Raw genomic sequence first — 22,443 nt, 5'->3', positions numbered from 1 at the left:
ACAGTTCAAACACCAACCGTGAGCATGAATGTAATTGCATTGACAATATTTTATTATCAATAAGGTTTTGAACAGTCTGGAACGATTTGTTTGCAAAAGGAGTAGATTTCAAATTTTTGACCTACAGAGTGTTTAACCTCAGTCACAATATTAACAGAGACTAATTGGCTGCCATGAAAATTAACAGTCTCGAGTGATTAAGAAGTCAAGCTATAAACTATATGAACATCCATCCATCCATTTTCTAATCCGTTTATCCACATGAGGGTCGCAGGCATGCTGGAGTCTTTTGGCAATTGGCGGGGGACACCCTGAACTGGTTGCCAGCCAATCGCAAGGAACACATAGACCAAACCTGGGCAAATTGTGGCCCGCGGGCCGGATCCGGCCCGCTGGTCTTTTTAATCCACCCCGCCGATGGTTGGCACAGTACACAATTAAGGTCCGATGTAAATGATTGTATTCATTTCATTTGGACTTGTAATGACGGGCATTTCAACGCCAGGTGGTGCAGTTACTTGAAGTTGCAGAGCACAGGGAGGGAGGGGGGAGACGATACGGAAGCCCACAGTAGTAGCGCTAAATCAAGTAACTCCGCTCGATACGACGGAATAAGTGTGTCCGCACCGCTATTTTCAATCATTGATTCCAAAACGACGACATGCAAGTGACTCTTTATTGCAGTGAGTTTTACTGGAATTGCGAACATTTTTACGTCCTGTAGATCATGGCATCCAAACGAAGAGAAACAGTAAGTGAAGTGCATCTGATTAAACGAAGCGGGTTACAAAGAACGAAACATTCAAGAGACGCTTGGAGTCTGAAAGACTCAAATCTACGAGACTTTGAAAAACAAGGAAGCGATTCTTGCTCAGTCCGATTCTGGCTGTTTCCATGCTCAGGGTGAATTGTATGCGGCTCGACGGACAGTCGAGTAAATAAACGTTTCCTGAAATGGTTTGACTGTTATCGTGCTAAAAACTTTCCGCAAACCGGACCGCTAATAAGAGAGCAATCGATTTCCATAGCGGTATGGGCATCGAAGACTTCGAAGCGTCCCGTGGCTGGCTTCAAAGGTTCGATGCACGACATCAGCTGAGCAACGCTGTCTTGTGTGGTGATCGAGGGGAGGTCAAGTTCGAGATAGTGAGTGGAAAGAAAGCCACCAGGTCTTTTACTTGTCTCATTTTGGAGAAAATAGTCCTTATTTTGTCATATACCTGTACTGTATGCTGCAGTTTATGGGCAATATATTGTTGCTTGTGTTGTCACACGTACTGTATGTTGTTAACATACTTGGACGTTCATCACAGTTGTTTCACTGTTCTCAAAAAAAAAAAAAAAAAGTATGGTAATACTTTAATACTTTTGTTCTGTTGATGTTTGGTATGGACTGTCAACATATACATTTTTTTATATGTACCGTATCTTGTGCTGACCCGGTCCACCTGTCAAATTTAGAAATCAATGTGGCACCCGAGCCAAAAGGTTTGCCCACCCCTGGGCTAGATTGATCTCTCCTGAACAAGAAAAAAAATCAAAACACTGAAACATGCTGCCCTGCGATTGGCTGGCAACTGATTCAGGGTGTCCCCCGCCTACTGCCCGGAGATGGCTGGGATAGGCTCCAGCTCCCACCGCGACCCTAGTGAGGATCAAGCGGTTCGGAAAATGGATGGATGGATGGATGAAACATGCTTGCTTATATTTTTTCTACATTGTTTGGCAGTTGGGACAAAAAAAAATGTGAGTTCTGCTACATTATTACTGGCATACAAAGACATTGTGCTATCTTTATGGGAAATTTAAAATCAGAAAGCATTGTAGTGTTCATCTTACTGAAAAAGAGTTACAAGTGTTGCACAATTAGAATTGTTTTGCATAATTTCACTGAAGAAATCATTTTTCTGTAAAATAACTGCTGTCACGTTTGCGAAAACAAAATGAGTATTTTGTTTTGCTTTTGTTAAATTAAGGGAAAAAAAGACAACTACTGTTTAACAAAGTTAAAGTAAAAATGACTTATTTCCCGAAAAGGGCTATTTCTATTATTAAGCAGGCACAACTTAACAAAATAAAAGAGTTCCTGTGCCTCAACACAATACCTCTCATTATTTGCTGTGTACTGGCAAAGTGAATAATTGTTATTTTCACGCACCCCATTATTGGTTGGTTGTGAGGAGTGTTGATTTGTATAAGATTGGCTTGACCATACTAAATGGGCATATAGCCCTGCTCCCCATGACCGCCGTGCATGGGACCGGACCTTGGTCTTATTTAAAAAAAAAAAAAAAAAAGTGGACCTACAGCATTTCTAGTTTAGGACCACTGTTCTACACCATTTTATTTTTTTCTGTATAGTTGTTTTGCTACTAAAATTATGTTTGGGACTAATTGTGTGTTTGTAAGAAGGTAGTGTATGTAAAGTGATGTTCAGATAAGGTTTTAGCTTTTCTTTTCGTGAAATAAACAAATCTATGATTTTAACATTCAAAACTGGGTGTAAAACATTCAATAAAACGGGTTGGTTAGGCCAAAATTGTTGTTTTGCGTGTGTGCGTGTGTGTGTTCTTTGGAACCTTTTTCTCACTACTTTGGACGAGCAGTGGAGGGGTTGCCAGCCAATCACAGGGCACATCTTGACAAAAGGTGATTTCTGTATGCAGGGGATGTTATAACCACTCAACAACTATACTATGATACACTTGATACAATTTGACCAATTTCTTAAATCGTGCAAGCAACTACAAAATTCAAGATGAGTTCTTATGCAAATTGAAATACAGTTGAGTCCATAAATATTGAGACACCGACACGATTCTCATCATTTTGACTCGAAACACCACCACAATGGATTTGAAATAAAACCAACAAGTTGTGCATTACATGCAGGCGTTCAACTTATTTTGTATCAGGCGAAAAGTATCGGAATTAAATAAAACTTTAACTTTTTAATAATTTGTTGCAAATGCTTTACAGTTAACGACTGTCTGTTTTTTAATTCCCACACCAGTCACTTGATTTGAATATAAATACTCTGTCATGATCCTGTTCTTGTGTTTCCAGCAGGTGACAGACAAGAGCCAATTGTTGGTGTGCACACCTGCTGCCAATGTTCTCATCATTGAGCCATGTATTTAAGAAACTGCAGGCAGTTTGTCAGATTGTTGTTGACCTTGTTGCTGCTCTTGCTCAACTGATCGTTTTCTAGACCTCTTGTTCTTCTCAAAGTCGATCGCGTTCCTTTCGTACCTGTTTTTTTTGTGTTTTTTTGCTCAGTACCATCAAGTCATTTGTCTTTGTTTTTGTTTGTTTCCTGTAATCGGATTCGATACATTTGGCTGGTTTTCTTGATTCAACTATTCCCTTGCCTTTTGCAAGCGCTTTTCCTTCATGTATTGTTTTTCGTGGTTCATTTCACCCGTGTTTTCTGACCATACTTTGTCTGTGCGCTTTTTGTTCTTGTAAATAAACTTTTGTGTTCCGGAGTTTTGTTTGGTGTCTACGTTTCTGGGATCCTGAAACAATAGGGGTGTTCACACGGCAAGATTTGGTCCGGTGCTACGCCGGGGCTGCCCCAGTAGAGCGTTCACACGTGCAAATTAGCTCCGGCGTAGCCCCGGAAAACAGCTTACACCGGACCAAATTTGATCCACCTCAGGGAGGTGGTTTAAAAATTTGCTCCGGAGCAAATGCTCGTTTGCGAAGCAGCACCGGTGTAAATTTGCACGTGTGAAAGCAACTGGGTTAAATTTGCTCCAGAGCAAATGCTCGTGAAGAGTTGATTACGTACGGCGAGAATGCGTTGCTTTCGTGCTCTGTCGGACTTCCGCCATGTGTTTGTTTAATAACGACATAAGACTTGGCTGGTAACATCTTTCCTTTTGTAGAAGACTGGACTGTCTCGGAGTTGTTTGTGTAGTTTGTTCATTTGTTGTGTGTTCACAACCCCCCGCTCCCCATATAATTTCTTTTGTGATTTCCTCTCTTGATTTTCTGTTTGGCACATTACGTGTTTGCTTTTCTGAGTGTCATTGAAGTCATCGTTGATTTACGTTTTCGGGGGCGGTCGCTCTCGAGCAGAAGGCACGGAGACCGAGAAGGAGAAGGACGTGCCTGTCCGGCAGTCGCTTGAGTTGTGTATACGTTTTAAAAAGAACCAACACGACAGCTCATTTGTTTTCTGTCGTTTTGCCCCGCTGCAGAAACTGCCGTGTGAACGCAAGTGGGGCTGCGCCGACGCTGTGCCGGTGCAGACACGCTCAGCGGCTTTGTACGTGTGAACGCTCCACACAATTTGCTGCGGTGCAAAATATATCGCAACAAAATACATCGGTGCAGCGCCGGAGCAAATGTGTGCCGTGTGAACACCCCTATTATTCGGTTCGTTTCGAACTTTGACACGTCAAGATATACCAGAAAGTCTGCACGTAAAGCACATATTGTTGGGTTCGTTCCAAATCTGTGAATCAACCCTATTGTGCAGACTAGAGTTTGTACTCGTGGGCTTCTGTTTTGCTTGATGTTATCAAGATACAATCAGTGCTGCAGAGATTGACCCAATCAGGAAAACTGCTTCCAACTCCTCAATATCTGGTTAGAATTTGTGGAGACACTTTTAAAGGCAATTGCCAGAAAAGGTCATGTGAACCGTTTGGAATTATCAGATGTATGCATTTGGTCACACAAATCAATATGGTCTTTAAGTCACAACAATAGTTATCTTCACGTAGTATCACACAAGCAATTGCTTGTTTCTATGATTTCACTGAACACAACTTGTGGAAGAACACAGTGCATGGTGGGAAAAGTAAGGGAACCTTTGGATGTCATGGCTGGCTGAGCCTCCTTTTATCAAGAAAAACCTGAACCAAACATTTATCATAGTTGCACATCACAACTGCACAATGGTTTTGGACCATTCTTCTTGACGTCTCTGTTTCAATTCAGCAATACAGTATTCTTGGGATGTCTGGTGTGAATCACTCTCCTGAGTGCATTCCACTGCATCTCAATCAGGTTGAAGTAAGAAATATGACTGGGCCACTCCAGACGGTGTATTTTTTTTGGTTAGTTGCCTGACTCCCCGATCCCACGGGAGACGCATGTACAACCCAGTGTTTCGACTTGACCAACGTATTACAATAACGGTACAGCACTCAAAATTATTAAACCCTCATTGTTTCATATGAATTTTAAAATGTAGAAACATAAAATGGTTTTCAACGAACCAGCAAAACATACATCCCTGATGGTATGGCTTATCCTCACTGGGGTTACGGGCGTGCTGTAGCCTATTCCACCTTCGGACAGCAGGCGGGGTACACCAGAACTGGTCGTCAGCCAATAGCAGGACACACAGCAGACAAACCACCCTGTCCTGCCATCAGAAAAAGACAGGAGCAATTTGTAATGTTTAACACACAAAGCTGGCACGTAAACACTAATTAAAAGTTCGCATGTTTTGCAAATAAATCGTTTTTTACAATTCGTTTAATTGTTAGTGCAGTGTTACCATCGTTCCAGTTACGTTTATTTTGAAGTACAGTACTTGCGCCCGTGACATTTTGGCAAAAAAGAATGTTGAACGAAACTGACGATCGACAAACGCATTCGTGCTCTCTTCCACATGAACACCAACAAACGATTAAAGAACACACGAAGAGATAAGCGGTGTCACTTGGTTGTAAAATTCTCAAAGTGAAAACATTGAAGACATTGCGCGTGTCCTTTCGAAAATGACCATTTGCAGGGAAAATTGGGAGTTGTGACACCACATTTTAAAAATAGTTAACTACTCTATCGTAAAACCACAGTTTGGCTTTCCCTTGCTGCTAATACGAACACATATCATTTTGCAGGTCCAACATTTTTTATGTCAGGAGTATCCAAAGTCCGAGTGGACTGGAACGCAGCATTTATCGTTGACGCCCTCCGACGTGACGTCATCACCGTTAGCCGTAAGTGGAAGCGTGCGCGCGGCACGGAGAGGAAAAGAGTCGCACGCGTGATGTGTTGGACTAGAGGTGGCTAGTTGGTCAATATTGTGCTTCGGTAAGAGTAGCCAGACAAGTGTTGATCATTTGATTCCGCTGACCTATTTTGTTTGCATTACTAATACAAGCTTTGCCATCGCCTGCTTAGACGACTCGACGCCCTGGACCGCAACAAAATGCCAAACATCAAAATATTCAGCGGTAGCTCACACCCAGACCTGTCTCAAAAGATAGCTGACCGCCTCGGTCTGGAGCTGGGGAAGGTGGTCACCAAAAAATTTAGCAACCAAGAAACATGGTGAGTGTATCGTCGCAGCTGTTCTATTTTACGACCACCAATTTGCAATGAACCTGCTAGCTAACTGCGCCAATGTAGCCTAGCTAACGTGATATCGCCAAGAAATTACCGCGCATGTGTCGATTGGCGCTTTGTTCATTTCGTCTCTCCTACTGAAATGCTTGAGCATTTATTCGCTATTTCGGAGATCCGGTTTAAGGCCCATGTACTAGTGCACTCGTTAGCCTCACTAGTAAGCCAATTCTGAGCACTAGTAGATCGAGGCTGTTCCGAGTTACTAGTTCAGTTTTCCCCTACTAGGGCCACTTTTGGCCTACTAATGCAACCTTAAAATAGATTAAAACATGCTTAAGGTCCATGTACTCGTACACCCTGTCCTAATTAGTAGGAACTTTGCACTTGTTGACAATTGCATGCTCCTAGTACTGTTAGTGAGATTGTAAAATTATACATTTAGCACTTAAGTAGTAGCAATAATAACACGGGCATAGTTTTGCTATACTAGTTACATGTAACTGTCCGACTAGTGTGCAGACATATGAAGCAGCAGTGAAAAAAATCCCGAACTAGTCATAAATACTCAATTTACCAGTCCGCTGCATTGTCTAACTAGTGAGGACAAAGACTCTATTTGCTTTTTAAGCTTGATATCAACTAACTGCTCAAATAGTTTTCCAGTAAGAAAAAGTGGACCCTCCCCGGTTTATTCCAGCAAATGTGACGCCTACCTATTGTTTATTCTGCCTCCTGCTACTGTGTGTTTGCTTAGCTCTCTGCTGCCATAATGATGTTTGTCTTGTCACCTCTGCGAATCCCCCCACCCCCCTCCTGCCACAGCGTGGAGATAGGCGAGAGTGTACGAGGTGAAGATGTCTACATTGTCCAGAGTGGCTGCGGGGAGATCAACGACAACTTGATGGAGCTACTAATTATGATCAACGCCTGCAAGATTGCATCTGCCTCCAGAGTGACTGCCGTCATCCCTTGCTTTCCTTACGCCCGCCAGGACAAGAAGGACAAGGTGGGGGTGAGGGACATCTGTCTAATTTTCTCCGTCATGCTGTTTGCCATCCGATGTCATGACAAGAACCCGCTGGCCATGTCCATGCACTCAATGCTGCTTTTCGGTTTGTTTGGATTTTTTGTTGCCATCTTCTCTCTCCCTGCTTTGGTTGCAAGCCTGTTTCATATTGCACAACCCATTGCTTGTGATTGTGAAACTTTCATGTTTAAAGAGCTGTTATATCATACGTTGTGTACAATAAATAACATGAGCATTTCACAGGGTGTACCCCCCCCCCCCAACAATGTAGCATGTTGTAGTCAGAGCCAGCCAATTATCACACAAATTAAAATTTAATAAGATGTGAAGAAAATAACATTTTATTTCAATATTTTCTTTTTTATTTTGAGGGTGAAACATGACATTCACGAGCACAGAAAAGACATTTTGAAAATATGTACCGTGTTGAAATCACGTTAATTATAGTGAACAAAAAACGAATCGCTAAAACATGAAGAAAAAATCGCTATTTAGAAAAAGGTAACTATAACAAAAAAATGAATACATATTGCCTTTCTAAGACTAATAGTAATTATAGCAAAGATGTCCTTTGTCTTTGTATTAATTTCATACATGGCTGTCCTTGTTTTTATTTTGAGTCTGCAGAAGGAACAACTGTTAAGCCAGCAGTTGTTTATGAGTTGTCGTTTACTTTCTGCACAAGACTTGGTGACTTCTTTTTTAATCTTGCACTGTCCAAATATGCCGTTTGGATAAAATATGAATATAAAATATAAAGCTAATTGAATTTAAGTATAATGAAAAATCCAGAACCATTTAACCCTTGTTGGAATTTGCTAAAACAAGAGTCGTGCAGTGTGCATTTTCGAGGAAACTATAAAAATACACTAACTGGAAAGCACATTTGATAGCATTTGTTAAGCTTTGAGAAATTGGTTATAAAATATATGTTTGTGGTAGATATAGTCCAATTTTAATTGGACTATATCTACCACAAACTAAATAATTTTAATTTAGTTTGTTTAGGACATGTTACCACTCAGATATTGATATTCATGTCCATTTTTGGGGGGAACATCCACTGGTTCTCTCATTTTACCAGCTGTGATTGCTCATATTTGACATGCACTTAATTTTTGCGCCTAACTGATGTCGTAGTTGTGGTTTAAATATATATAGGGGTGTTCACACGGCACACATTTGCTCCGGCGCTGCACCGATGTATTTTGTTGCGATATATTTTACACCGCAGCAAAGTGTGTGGAGCGTTCACACGTACAAAGCCGCTGAGCGTGTCGGCACCGGCACAGCGTCGGTGCAGCCCCACTTGCGCTCACACGGCAGTTTCTGCAGCGGGGCAAAACGACAGAAAACAAATGAGCTGTCGTGTTGGCTCTTTTTAAAACGTATACACAACTCAAGCGACTGCCGGACAGGCGCGTCCTTCTCCTTCTCGGTCTCCGTGCCTTCTGCTCGAGAGTGACCGCCCCCGAAAACGTAAATCAACGATGACTTCAATGACACTCAGAAAAGCAAACACGTAATGCGCCAAACAGAAAATCAAGAGAGGAAATCACAAAATAAATTATATAGGGGGCGGGGGATTGTGAACACACAACAAATGAACAAACTACACAAACAACTCTGAGACAGTCCAGTCTTCTACAAAAGGAAAGATGTTACCAGCCAAGTCTTGTGTCGGAAGTCCGACAGAGCACGAAAGCAACGCATTCTCGCCGTACGTAATCAACTCTTCACGAGCATTTGCTCTGGAGCAAATTTAACCCAGTTGTGTTCACACGTGCAAATTTACATCGGTGCTGCTTCGCAAACGAGCATTTGCTCCGGAGCAAATTTTTAAACCACCTCCCTGAGGTGGATCAAATTTGCTCCGGTGTAAGCTGTTTTCCGGGGCTACGCCGGAGCTAATTTGCACGTGTGAGCGCTCTACTGGGGCAGCCCCGGCGTAGCACCGGACCAAATCTTGCCGTGTGAACACCCCTTATATTTCTTCATCCAGATGATTAAATTGATACATCACAAATGCCTCATATTATTCAGAAGTGGAAATGTGAAGAGATGCAGTTTTCAGTTCAGTGCTATTTTTAGCCCAAAGTCATGCTTGGCAGTCATCATTTTGCTTGTGACTAAACAGATCAGTTTTCATTGCAGAGCCGCGCTCCCATCTCTGCCAAGTTGGTGGCCAACATGCTGTCTGTGTCAGGCGCTGACCACATCATCACGATGGACCTGCACGCCTCGCAAATACAGGTGAACGTTTGAACTAGTGATGGAACGAGCGACACTGGTGCGGCAGCACAATGCCGAGAGCTCAAGAGTGAAACCCCGTATCGGTGCGTGTATTGCTTTAAGAAAGAATCACGTGACCAATCCAGGAACTGAATCGTTTGAATGTGCTGCTCCAAAGTGTGTTTATAAGGAGACAAACTGTATCAACATGTCGTGGGTTTGTTGGCTGGAGTTTTGCGAAATTATGGATCGTTCTCAGACGTTTTCTCCAGTGTGGAATCATTTTGATCTTGGTAAATCTTTTTCTCCTTTGAGCATTGTTTACTGTTGTATACAATTTTTTTACGGTGGCTAATTGCACCTGTTATACATATGATAGTCAGTTAAAGAGCCTTACAGTTGCTTTATTGATTTTATCTTAGAATTGCGAGATCCTCCATAATTGAAGTCCAACACTGCCTGTCACAAGCAAACACACCCAGAAAACCAAGACCCTTTACAATATTGGAAATGGAACCAGAAAACATATCCACATCTGCATCAACTTTCATTTAAAACTCTCTGCTCACTATCGTCATCTGAACTATGTGAAAGAGTATTTTCTGAGGCTGGGGAGCTGCTGTCTAAGAGGAGAAATCGCCTTGGAGCAGAGACACTCCAAGAACTTTTGTTCCTCAATAAAATTCACTTTTTTGTCTTTTATTTCACATGATTTAACAAAAATTAAATTAGGTTAAAAATCTGAATTGTAACTAAAATTTGCTATATTTTACATACCGACTCTGTTTAGCATTTACACAAACAAGGAATTTCTTTACCTGCAATGATTTTAGAACTACTGCAGGGGTCACTATTGGGTGACCAACACAGTGTCAGTACAGTGCTGACACAGTTTGTGAAGTGGGTCAATACACTCCTTGAGGTATCATCGTCCCATCACTAATTTGAACACCACATTAAGGGTTTGCATCTTTTCCGGGCTCATGCCACCGAGTGTATTCATCCATCAGTTTTGTCGTTTCCGAATACAGCTGAAATTACTCTCTTGATGGTGAGATACCTGGCTCCATAAGGGCACATTCACTCTGGGCCAGTTATGGCCTTCGAAAACTTGGGAGTGGAGGATTATGATAGTCGACAGCCTGTAGTCGGTACGGGCTGTCGATTCCAAATCCAAATCATCCGGTTTGGACACCCTCACACTCTGCATACAATCCAGACTTTTGGTTTCAACCATGCTTGAACACAATGCAGACTTCCTGTTATGAGTGCCTCCTCGCATCGACATCAGTGTACCCGGACCTCTTCATTTCCAGTATGATGATGAACTGCCCTTGTCTTTCAGGGATTCTTTGACATCCCCGTTGACAACCTCTATGCGGAGCCTGCCGTGTTGAAGTGGATTAAAGAAAACATACCTGAGTGGAAGAACTGTACCATTGTATCACCAGATGCTGGAGGAGCAAAGAGGTGAACTGAGGCCTTTGGCACTTCAGTCTTGTCATTTAGCCTCTGTAATTTCCACTGAAGTAAAAACTTTGGCTGAGATGGCCAAATATTTTCTTTGCTCTCTAGCTGCAACTCGGCTGCTTTCCATTCTCTTTGCAGGGTCACCTCCATCGCTGACCGGTTAAATGTGGACTTTGCTCTCATTCATAAAGAGCGGAAAAAGGCAAACGAGGTTGACCGCATGGTTCTTGTCGGCGACGTGACTGCTCGAGTCGCCATCCTTGTAGATGACATGGCCGACACCTGTGGGACCATCTGCCACGCTGCCGACAAGTAAGCCTCCTTGGATGGTGATCATGATACAGTTCATCTCAGGGTCTGACCACCTATTGAATGCTGCTTGAGCATTTATTAAAGCTCCTTGTCGGTGAGCTTCAGGTCCATTTCTAGTACTATCTTTGTCCACACGAGTATTATACGGTAATTCGTTCCATGTGTAGACTGACTACGGCATTAGTAGTTATAAAAGATATGAGAATTTCGGGCTACAGCTAAGGGATCATTTCAATAATTGATGAATCTGTTTTTTTATATGAATGAGTGATACATCCATGCGTGTGTATTTCATCCCTTTGATGCAAAAATTAGAGGCCAAATCTGACGTCAGTCACTCTTTTCTGAAATGAACTACATTAATTCATTCATTCAAGTCCAATCAAGGCTCAATGTCTCCTATCCTATGTCGTTATAGATTGATTTCTGCCGGTGCCACCAAAGTATACGCCATCCTGACGCACGGCATCTTCTCTGGACCTGCAATCTCTCGCATCAATAATGCCTGCTTCGAAGCAGTTGTGGTCACGAACACAATACCCCAGGAGGAGAAAATGAGGCATTGTCCCAAAATACAGGTAAACCGGTATCTGTCTTAAGTGCGGTGTTTGTCCAAATTTTTTCTGTCATGCCTCCTGTCGGAGGAATAATTTCCAACAACATAGCCAAACTAACTGATCATTTATCGATGAGTTTCTTTAAAAAAAAAAAAAAAGTACAAATTCAAGCATAGATTTTTATTCATCCATGTTCTATAGTGCTTTTGTCCTCATTCGAGTCACGAGTGAGCTGCAGCCCGCCCCGGCTGACATTATCACACCTATCCCAAAAAAAATTCAATGTTGTCATCTTCCAGGTTATCGACATCTCCATGATCCTCGCGGAAGCCATTCGGAGAACCCACAATGGCGAGTCTGTGTCATACCTATTCAGCCACGTACCCTTGTAATGGTGTCTATTGTTAGGCCAATATAAAAAGAGGCGTATGCCCCAAACACAACCAATAGAGAAGTTCCCTTTGACTGGGGATGGAAAGAACTATCATGTCTGTTACACACATCCTATGTATGCACCAAGTAGACCATATTTATTGAACTTGAATGAAACCATTTGACCAGAGAAGACCATCAAGTGTAATTTTCTGGTTGTAAGATGGCAAAATGTGAAAAACCTCAAGGAGTAGAAATCCGCTTTGAAGGCACCATTTGTGGTGGGCTTTTTTTTCCCTCAACTTTTCAGGTACAGTACACCATTTGAGGGGTTGGCCAACGAGGTCATATTTTGAAGATGTTACTCTGCAGGTAGAAATGGTACACAGACAGGTGCATCTCAATACAAATGTGATTATTCAGTAGTTCAATTCAAAAAGGGAAACTCATAGATTAAAGGCAATTAATTTTTTGTTTCCATTTTCAGTATGATATTTTACCGTGACTAAAAAGCATCCATCCATTTTCTAATGCCTGTATCCTCACAAGGGTGCATGTTGGAGCCTATCGCGGCTTTTTTCGGGCAGTTGGCAGTGTACTCCCTGAACTGGTTGCCAGCAAATCGCAGGTTATTACACCAAACAATCTAAATGATCGTGAATACAGGCATCAGATGGCCTTTTGCAATGTGCTAAATCGATGTGGATATAGTTTAATTATGGAGTAGACTTTTTGAGTTGAAGTACAAAAATCATTTTCAATGGCATTCTAATTTATGGAGTGCTCCTGTTTTTCCTCGCTTTTTATTTTGGAGAGATTTTATATTTTAATTCCAAACTCTACCATTTCAATTTTGTGTTGGTGCCATGTATTCACATAGGTTTTTAATAAAGCTGCATAGAATTGTTAAATTTCTTTCTTTTTTCCAAGCATTTATAAAGCACAGACATGTGCCAAATGGACTCAAAACCAACATAATCAACTGAGTTTGTTCAATGTCAATGTGGCCTTTTTTTGTTTTTTCTTTTCCAGAGTAAATCCAGGTACAGGTATTCATTTGACTGCATTGATGATTGTACTCCAAATACCGTCCATTTGGAAGATTTTCTTTAGCCCCCCATGTCCTATTCTCAATGACAATATTTGTCTGGGTTACTGTATTCGTGTCCACGTGTTTGGTTACATTTTAAATAAAAACGATAATGGCTATTTGTCTATGTAGAGAGTCCTCATTTGTGTACGTTTTGATTAAACCTCTTCAATTACTTAAATGTTTTTCAACTACTGACACGAATATAACCAGCAATTGTTTGGATGTATTTTATTGCAATGTATTTTGAAAACAACCATCGAGGAAAGCATCCACCCGTGTGGACAAAGTCCTCGAATCATCGGAAAACATGTTTTTGTTTCGTGGGTCGTGTATCCTCAAATCTGAAACGCCCATGTTCCATCTTTGATTGACAGAAATAAACGACCAATCCCTGGCGACATCTCGTCTGGCTCTCGACCTATGGTTATTCTAAAGAGGGCGGGACCATAATTGCTAAGCGCACCGGATCCTGTTGTGTACGCGCCTACTGGCATCTAGTCCTGAAGAACGGTGACCTCGCATTTTTCAAGTTGAAGTAGAGAAGTCAATGGTGCTGCTATTGTGGCTTTATATGCTCCGTGTTTGTTGGATCACCACATTTTAGAAGAGTAGGTACAATTTTCGCTTCAATTTTTATAGTTCGGTTTGAAAGTTAAGTGACATTTTTTCAATGACATTTTCGTATACTAGTATGGCTGTCACGGTGAGAGAGTTGAAATTGATTTGTGATGTCATTTTTCAGCTGGAGGATGGCAGGAAGTTCCAAGCCTGCGCAGGATAAAGAACGCCTGAGGGACTCAATGACACGTTTCCACAGCTACCTCCATGGTGGGACCTCAAGCTTGTTGTCCACGCTTATTGTCTTCCCGGTTTACAAGACTGTTTTCCGCCAACAAATACACAACATCCAGGTTCACCGGGCCGTAAAACAGCTCCACAAAGAAGGCCTTGTCAAGCTCTACAGGGGGGTGACCCCACCATTAGTGATGAGGACACTTAGTGGCACGCTGCTCTTTGGACTGCAGGACACCTTCCTCCGCCTGCTCTCCTTGCCCTCCCTCAGCATCATCCCCTCCTCTCTGCATCCTGCTGTGGCGGGCCTCGGTGTGGGAATGGTGGAGGCACTGGTATTTACACCGTTTGAGCGTGTTCAGAATGTGTTGCAGAGTGGCCACAATGACCGCCAGCTCCCAACTTTAAAGAGTGTTCTTGTTAAGCTAAAGGCGCAAAAGCTGGCCTCTGGCTACTACCGGGCCTTCCTGCCCGTCACGGCTCGGAATGCCCTAGGCAGCTCCCTTTACTTTGGTTTGAAGGGGCCCTTGAGTGCAGCTGTAGCTGGACAGGGGCTTTCTCCATTGGCGTCTTCTTTCATTTCTGGGACTGTGGCTTCCATGGCAATCAGCCTCAGCCTGTACCCGCTGTCTGTGCTCGTGGCCAACATGCAGGTGGAAGTGCAGACAGAGGTGAAAGGGGTGATGGCCTGCTGGAGGATGCTGTGGAACTCAAGGCAGAGGAGTGTCCTGTTACTGTATCGAGGTGGTGCTTTGGTTATTCTGAGATCGTGTATCACCTGGGGAATCACCACAGCCATCTATGACAGGCAGCAAAAAAGCTCAGGCTAAGCAGATGTTCCTATAAATATAACAGAAATTCAATATATCCCATTCCACAGTTTCTGGATGTATCCAAACTTCAATCATTAACTAAAGTCATTCATTCATTCATCTTCCGTACCGCTTGATCCTCACTAGGGTCGCGGGGGGTGCTGGAGCCTATCCCAGCTGTCACCTGGGCAGTAGGCGGGGGACACCCTGAATCGGTTGCCAGCCAATCGCAGGGCACACAGAGACAAACAACCATCCGCGCTCACACTCACACCTAGGCACAATTTAGAGTGTTCAAACAGCCTGCCACGCATGTTTTTGGAATGTGGGAGGAAACCGGAGCACCCTGGGAAAACCCACGCAGGCCCGGGGAGAACATGCAAACTCCACACAGGGAGGCCGGAGCTGGAATCGAACCCGGTACCTCTGCACTGTGAAGCCGACGTGCTAACCACTGGACTACCGGGCTGCCCTTAACTAAAGTCCAAGAGGTAAATTGTCATTTCAATCACCCTGTGATAGAAAATCCAATAAATTTGACAAATTCAAACAAAGGTATAGCTAATGTACATAGAACAGAGTTCACCAACTCCAGTCCTCTACGGCAGTGATTCCCAAACAGTGTGCCGTGGCACATTAGTGTGACATGAGAGCTCTAACGATGTGCCGCGGTAACTTCAAATTTATCGGTGAGAAATGTATCTATTAATAACAAATAATGTATCTTTGTCCCTCTATCTATGCCAGCAACTTATAGTGACAGAAAGAACAGATAAATTATCTTCTATGAGATGGCAAAAATCAGGAAATTGACATATGTATCCTCTTTTTGGGACAATTTTGTTTGGTAGTGTGCCGTGCAATTTTTTTTTTTTTTTACTTTAAAAAAAAGCGCTTTGGCTCAATCAAGGTTGGGAATGACTGCTCTACGGCCCCCATCCTGCATGTGTTATATGTCTCCCTTCTCCATCACTTCATTTAAATGATCAGGATCGTTATAAGACTTCTGCAGAACTTGCTGATGAGCTGATCATTTGAATCATGTGGGTTTGTAGCAGGGAGACAAAACATGCAGGATAAGGGCCCTTCAAGACCAGAGTTGGTGTGGTGACCCTCTGACCTGTAAGTCTACTCTCTTTCGTAACGCAGTACAGTTAAGACACTTTTTATTATTGTCGTTCAACAAAATGGAGTACACACATGGCTCACAAAAAAAGATAAGAATATCCAGCCGTGCTACAGACTTGATTAAAACCTCTCCAAACTTCCGAAGTCCCATGCTTAATTTTTAAACCCGTATTACCAGTTGTTTGTCTTGCTCTTATATGGCGGCTTCTGTTTTCTATATATAACAACACAAGTTGTTGTTCTCACGGAGGTGAGTATATAAAGATAAAAAATTACAAATCAAGAATGTCCACTTCAATGCCTTTCTTCATGTGACTCTTCCTGTCTGTGTATCCCCGTTGAAATGTGCGTGTGTCTGTGTGTGTGTGTGTGTGCGCGAATGCATGCAGAATAATATCCAAAACAACTTGAAATGGTAAACGTAAACAACATACAGTTGTTGATTTGTGTTTTATTTTTTTTCAACTTCTTTTGTCTATAAAAGATTTTGTTTGTTTATAATGGTGGCTTCTGTTTTCTTTAAAACATAATTTTTTGTCATGCTCTGTTTTACTTACGTGTGCCATGTCATATTTAGTTCTCTAGGTGGCACTATATCCCAAATAATCACCAAGATCTTGATCCTCGGAACATTTGAAGCTCACTGAGTTCACTGCCAGTACTCAGAGAGTTCACTCCTCACTAGCAAGTCCAGGCAGGAGCAAAGAATTTGTGTTTCCCAACGCAGAAATGGGAAGCCATACCCATCGCCCAAGGGCCCGCCTTTAATATTTCCATCATGTCCAATTGAAGTTTGCTGTGAGGTTTGGGAGCCAATAGGAGCCAAAGGCATAGGTGTGATTTCTCAGCACAGGATTTTGGGGCGTGTTACGGCTAGTTAATAAACTGTTTGCTTCACTCGATTCCCGCATATTCGTCCTACCTGCAGAACACCTTGAGTGCGCTACACGACTCTATAGCAGGTAAAATTATTGACTATGTTTAGCTGCATGTGGATCGAAAGTTGTTGTGCAACTTTGTGTGGTTATTCTCATAGCTGCACAATTTAATTCAAACCGGAAGTTATTTTCTTTGTTTAATGCCTGATGTAACTGGTCTTACTTTTTACATCCGTTTTATCTCCATTTCTGATTTTTAACGTGCAAACGTCAACGTCTATAACGCAGTGTATTCGAACGGCAATAGGCTAACGGTCGTGTTCTGAAATGCGTGTTGTTCCTTGTCCCCGGGAGAGTTACGTAACTTCAGGGTCCGCTTCAGCACAGGCGTTTTAATGGGATTGGCTTGTGTACCTGTATGGGCATGAAGCGCCGACCACACCCTTTGTGGCGAACACACAATTAGATTACGCGTTTGGTGAGCAATGGTTGAACAATATACAAGCGATTACTTGAAATGTGTGTTATTCTTTTCTTTGTTTTGAAAAAGCTGGCAGAATGTGCGATCCAAACGTCAAAATTGCAGTGAAGCAGTTTGATAAAACTACTCTGCGAAAGACTGAAACAGAAGAGAAGTGCACACTTCCAACTAAAGCGGGTAGGTGGTTTTTTTTTAGGACAACGATTGGCCATTTAGAAATTATCAGCAGTGCAACACTTGGCTGCCAAACAATTAGTAGCACCTGCAGGCTTTGGATCAAGTATCAACTGTGTGTACACGCCCAATTCCTGTTGACTTTTCAGTTTGAGGTGCACCGTGAGTGCCGGAATGAAAGCTTGCATTGTACTCAAAATGATAATTGATTTGCACGTAGGTTAAAAAGAACAATTTAATACAGACCCGCATTTCAATATTAATCGTTTGACTCTTGATGGATGTTTATTTTGAACCTCTGGGTTGTCTCCTGTGTGCTATGGATAAGTGCAAATGCCTCTAGTTCAACTCTTAACTGTTAGTCTGCATACACAAACATCTGAAAAGTATTTTTCCATATTTAGTTAAGGCTTTTTTCCAAAAATGAATTTGAAAAAAAAAATCCCCCAAATACCACACCCCATCAAGACAACTGTCAGGTGTGGAGCTTGTTGCAATTGTATTTAAAATGAGGGGGCGGGGGGAATCACATGTAGACATTGGTATAAACGGCCTTTTCTCAATGCACTTGTTGGGGAATGGTAGTTAACTTTTTCACATTTTTAAAAATATATCCTTTACTTGAAAAATACACCATAGGTGAAACTAAATACAAAAAACTGAACTCAAACAAAGCAGGGCTACTCAAGAATGTTTGCAGATTTGTCCTGATACCAGTTTACAACAATTTCATGGTGATGTGCTGAATCTGATCCTGTTGCAAGATGAATCGGGCCCCAGTATGGGGTCACGAGCGCTCTGGTGCAGATTTTCATTCAAGATGTTTTCTCAATTCATCTTTCACTGACTTGTCCCAAAGTTCCAATCACTGAAAAACATCTCCCTACCATGATGCTGCCACCGCCATGCTTCAGTGTAGTGATTTTTTTTTTCCTCTTTTAAATTACAATCATTTAGGAACTGGCATTCATACTGATTAAGAATTCAATCTATGTCTCATCAGTACCTGATAATTTTGTCTCAGGTGTCTATGGGCAGACTGCAACGGTGGGCTACAATGTGCCTTTTACTAAAGAGTGGCTTCCATTTGGCCAATCCGACACGCATGCCTTCTTGGTAGATTGCTGTAGAACTGCCAGTGATCTTGGTCACCTCCTTGACTCGGGCCCCTCTATCCCAATTGCTCAATTTGAATGGGTAGCCAGTTTCATCCATTGATCCTCTTTTGCTTATCCATGTCTCAGCTTTGTTGAGAAATTGTGTACATAAAGAAGCTAAATTACCTAGAGGTGTGCGGGGTTGTTTGTCTACTAGACCATATGTACACTTGAATGGCTGGCAATAGGGTATGCCATGCGCGCACCTCCCCGCCCCCACCCCATTAAAAAAAAAAAAAAAAAGCTACGCAAACATGATGCACCTGACCTCAAGTATGAGTTTCATGACAGAGGCTGACAATACTTATGTTCATGTGATTTCTTAGTTTTGGATTTGTTCATAAATTTGCAAAAATCTAAATGGGAAAATTTTTATGTGGTTTTGTAGATAAAAATATTCAATCACTTTTCAAATTAAGTTGTAACATAAAATGTGGGAAATGCTACTTTGGGGATGAATTGGATCGTATAACTTCCCTGCGCCCGCTCTCTGTATTTTATCATCAGTTCTTTGTTTCTGTTTCTCTTCCGTTTGATGTTTTTGTTTTTTAGAGATTGATGAGGAAAAGAAAATTAACGAACAGGAACGTAAGTAGACCATCGCTTCCTGAAGCTTGACGTCTCCCCTTCTTGTAAATGTCATTCCTTTCCAAATCCTGTCTTCATTTGCCAGCACAAATTGATCAAACTATTACTGCACTATATCGGCACCTTAAAGCCAGGTCATGTATTTTAATTAGAAACAAACAGAATAAGGAACGTTTTGCTTTGTAGAAAGTGCTCTACAAATACAGTTGAGTTGAGTTGGAGAGTTTAAGATTTTAAATTGGGCCTGACCAATTTAAACAGATCATAGTCACTCTTTGAAAATTGATGGGGGGGGTTTTCCTCCAGATTTGAGCTGATTGTGGTGATTTTGTTTGTTTGTTCTTAAATGGAATATAAACCTCCCTCTCCAAAGAAAATCAATCAAAACAATTGCACATATTTTAAAATGTTTCTCTTTGCAAAGTAAAATAAATACTACCGGAAAAAGTATTGTGAAACAGAAAAATGTTTGGCCTGTAATTCATATGTTAATGGTTGTAAGCTTTAACGGACCCCCCCAAACATTTCTATTTGTTTTATTCACTGAAACCGAAAAAAATGCACAGGGGTCGGGCCCTAATTTTAACATTGATTGTACAGTACAGTATTCTGCAAGAATGTATATTTTGTTGTCTTTAAGTAGTGCCTGTTAGAAAATGTTATGGAGAATCGCACAGAAAGTGATAGTTTTCTTACACCTCAGATCAATGTCCACACCGAGATTTCATTTGACATGATATCCCGACAAACTTCAAGTTTAAGTGCAAAAAGGATTTGTAAGGAAAATAAATATTTTGAGAACAGGCATACTTGTCAGTTCCAGGTCCAACTGTGCAAAAGCCAGTTTACACAAGATGATCATTTTCTTTTTCAACAGCTGGCAGAATGGTCACTGAAGAAGTGACCAAATTTAACATGAAAAGGCTCCGTAAGACTAAAACGGAAGAGAAGAACCCACTTCCAACTAAAGAGGGTAAGTGGTAACGTTTGAGTGCAATTCCATTTGCAAGTCGTCAGTAGAGCAACATTTCCTGTCCAACTATATTTAGGTCGCCGTGTCTGCAAATACACACCCAGTGAAAAAACGATTCTTCCAGTGCACTTATTATTGTGAAACTGCTGCAACAACAAATAAATGATTACTTACCCAACTGTTTATTGTCAGTCTGGGGTGGTCACATCAAAGTACACTTGACTTTATGCTTTTAATTGCTGGGGCCGATGGCGCAATAGGATACAACCCTTTTTTTTCCTACAACCCTTTTTTTCCCTCCTTGAAGGGAGTGGACGGTGGGAGTGGATTTTAAACATACCTTTTACACGTGCTAGGGGCACAATATGAGGCAAATGTATGATATTTTGAATTTAGTATTGATAGGTTTATTGCAGAGATTGGGGTTGTCAGCTGCCAGCCCTTGTCACCATGTATAACCCACCTATGCGACTGTCGGTATGGTATCAATTCTTTATTTCTGGTTGTCTCCCGTTTGATATTTGTTTCAGAGATTTAAAATGTCAACTGTCAATATAATACACACCAAACAAGAGAGAACTCTTCCAGGTCGCCTGTTGCGAAGCAGCATAGTACATTACGTGCCTTCATGAGGGCCTCATTGTACGCAACGTGAATTTGATGCAGCATATGCCTCTTTCTCCCATTGTTTGTGTAACATCAATTCCTTCTTTCTATTTGCCTCCCTTTGCATTGTTTTCTTTTTTTTAGACATTGTTGAGGAAAAGAAACTGGCCAAAGGCGGATGTAAATGAGGTCATTTGCATCGTTACTCAAGCTTGGCTTCTTCTCCCCTTCGTCCATATGATCCCGTCCCATCTTCTGCCACAGATGTGCCAATATGAGTTGATTAAAAAAAAAATATATATACATATTGCCGTAGTCATGTATTAATTTCATGCCATCTATGTTATTACTTCTGTTTGTTTATTTTTTTTTTGAAAGAATGTACCGGTAATTTTGAAATGAACCAAATAAAACAAGTTCCGTTTTGCAAAGCTCAAGAAGAATATTAACATTACTATTCATGTAACACTGCAAAATGTGCTCATACTGTATCGTGCCATTCGGATTTTTTTTTTTTTTTGTGGCCCGCACTCTCCTGACGATTCAACTCCATATCAACACTTGCCCGTTTGATTTGAATTTCATTTGCCATAGAGTCACAAATCGTTTTAAATATAGTAACAGACTTGGATTGGAGGGGGGTGAAAAGAATATGCAAGTATACAAGTATTGTGCAATTATCATTTGGGAACAGACATGCATGCTTTATTGCTGTATGATTAATAGTGCATCGTCCACCTCGTCATCATCGGGCGCCGACAGGTATGGCAGCCTCGGTCACACGCTCCCTAGTATTATCCCTGTTTTTGTCATTTTCGTTAGTTTTTGGCGACCCTGAGCGGTTTACTTACACGAGGGAAAAGTTGCTGCGCATTGGGGAGTCTACGCTCGGTCTTTTTTCACCAGCACACGAAAACCCACAAGGTTTTTCGGAGCTAATCGCGAGCGGAGCGGCTGCGCTGTACGGAGCATGGAAACGCCGCCGGAGGAGGGGGAAGAGAGCCGGCGTGCTCGTCAAGCTCCGGCAGCGCGGATTTCGAACCCCGCTCCCATCGATCCATCTTGCTAATCTACGATCTCTGCCAAACAAGATGGATGAACCTATTCTCCTCACAAAGACCAACAAAACCTTTGCACGTTCTGCAGCGCTCTGCTTCACTGAAACCTGGCTCAGTGACCGCCACCCGGATTCCGCGCTACATCTACCCGGCTTCCGCCTTCTCCGAGCCGACCGCGACACGGAGCTATCAGGGAAATCGAAAGGTGGCGGGATTTGCTTCTATATCAACAAAGAATGGTGCACTGATGTCACGAAGCTCGACGCACACTGCAGCCCGGACCTGGAGTCGCTGTCTTTAAACTGCAAGCCATTCTACTCGCCACGTGAGTTCACCTCATTTTTACGAGTCGGTGTTTACATTGGGCCACAAGCTAACGCTAACACGGCGATACAAACGCTAGCCGAACAAGTAAACAAACTCG

General features: G+C 42.0%; 2 protein-coding genes and 1 long non-coding RNA gene across 5 annotated transcripts; all 3 read left to right on the top strand.

The window, feature by feature from the left end:
• The first annotated feature begins 5,941 nt into the window (after positions 1 to 5,941).
• Positions 5,942 to 13,488, top strand: LOC147209833 (ribose-phosphate pyrophosphokinase 1). 3 transcript variants are annotated; one of them, XM_086105864.1, is made up of 8 exons: positions 5,942 to 6,054; positions 6,145 to 6,294; positions 7,132 to 7,315; positions 9,491 to 9,589; positions 10,914 to 11,038; positions 11,177 to 11,350; positions 11,769 to 11,928; positions 12,207 to 13,488. In XM_086105864.1, exons 2-8 carry the CDS (start codon positions 6,173 to 6,175, stop codon positions 12,297 to 12,299), a joined length of 957 nt encoding a protein of 318 aa, XP_085961990.1. In that variant the 5' UTR covers positions 5,942 to 6,054; positions 6,145 to 6,172; the 3' UTR covers positions 12,300 to 13,488. The 3 variants fall into 3 exon arrangements, with proteins under 3 accessions (XP_085961990.1, XP_085961988.1, XP_085961989.1); XM_086105862.1 differs by having other exon boundaries at positions 7,132 to 7,321; XM_086105863.1 differs by having other exon boundaries at positions 5,960 to 6,294; positions 7,132 to 7,321.
• Positions 13,489 to 13,628: 140 nt separating this feature from the next.
• On the top strand, positions 13,629 to 16,715 carry LOC147209832 (solute carrier family 25 member 53-like). Its single transcript, XM_086105865.1, has 2 exons — positions 13,629 to 13,980; positions 14,115 to 16,715. Exon 2 carries the CDS (start codon positions 14,122 to 14,124, stop codon positions 14,992 to 14,994), a length of 873 nt encoding a protein of 290 aa, XP_085961991.1. The 5' UTR covers positions 13,629 to 13,980; positions 14,115 to 14,121; the 3' UTR covers positions 14,995 to 16,715.
• Positions 16,716 to 16,907: 192 nt separating this feature from the next.
• On the top strand, positions 16,908 to 21,268 carry LOC147209831 (uncharacterized). Its single transcript, XR_015100271.1, has 5 exons — positions 16,908 to 17,066; positions 17,533 to 17,640; positions 19,347 to 19,382; positions 20,260 to 20,355; positions 21,106 to 21,268. It is a non-coding gene; the product is annotated as an uncharacterized LOC147209831 (long non-coding RNA).
• Positions 21,269 to 22,443: the final 1,175 nt, after the last annotated feature.

The sequence above is a fragment of the Hippocampus guttulatus genome, chromosome 2 (assembly GCF_054856545.1).
Source record: "Hippocampus guttulatus isolate MCC_2025c chromosome 2, RoL_Hgut_1.0, whole genome shotgun sequence".
NCBI lineage: Eukaryota > Metazoa > Chordata > Actinopteri > Syngnathiformes > Syngnathidae > Hippocampus > Hippocampus guttulatus.
The sequence above is the reverse complement of the archived record's forward strand: the minus strand, read 5'-3'. Positions and strand labels throughout refer to the sequence as shown.

Coding starts and splice junctions, on each gene's coding strand:
- LOC147209832 (XM_086105865.1), top strand. CDS start 14,122: ATGGCAGGAAGTTCCAAGCCTGCGCAGGATAAAGAACGCCTGAGGGAC.
- LOC147209833 (XM_086105862.1), top strand. CDS start 6,173: ATGCCAAACATCAAAATATTCAGCGGTAGCTCACACCCAGACCTGTCT. Junction 7,322..9,490: donor ACAAGAAGGACAAGGTGGGG/GTGAGGGACATC, acceptor TTTTCATTGCAG/AGCCGCGCTCCCATCTCTGC. Junction 11,351..11,768: donor ATCTGCCACGCTGCCGACAA/GTAAGCCTCCTT, acceptor ATGTCGTTATAG/ATTGATTTCTGCCGGTGCCA.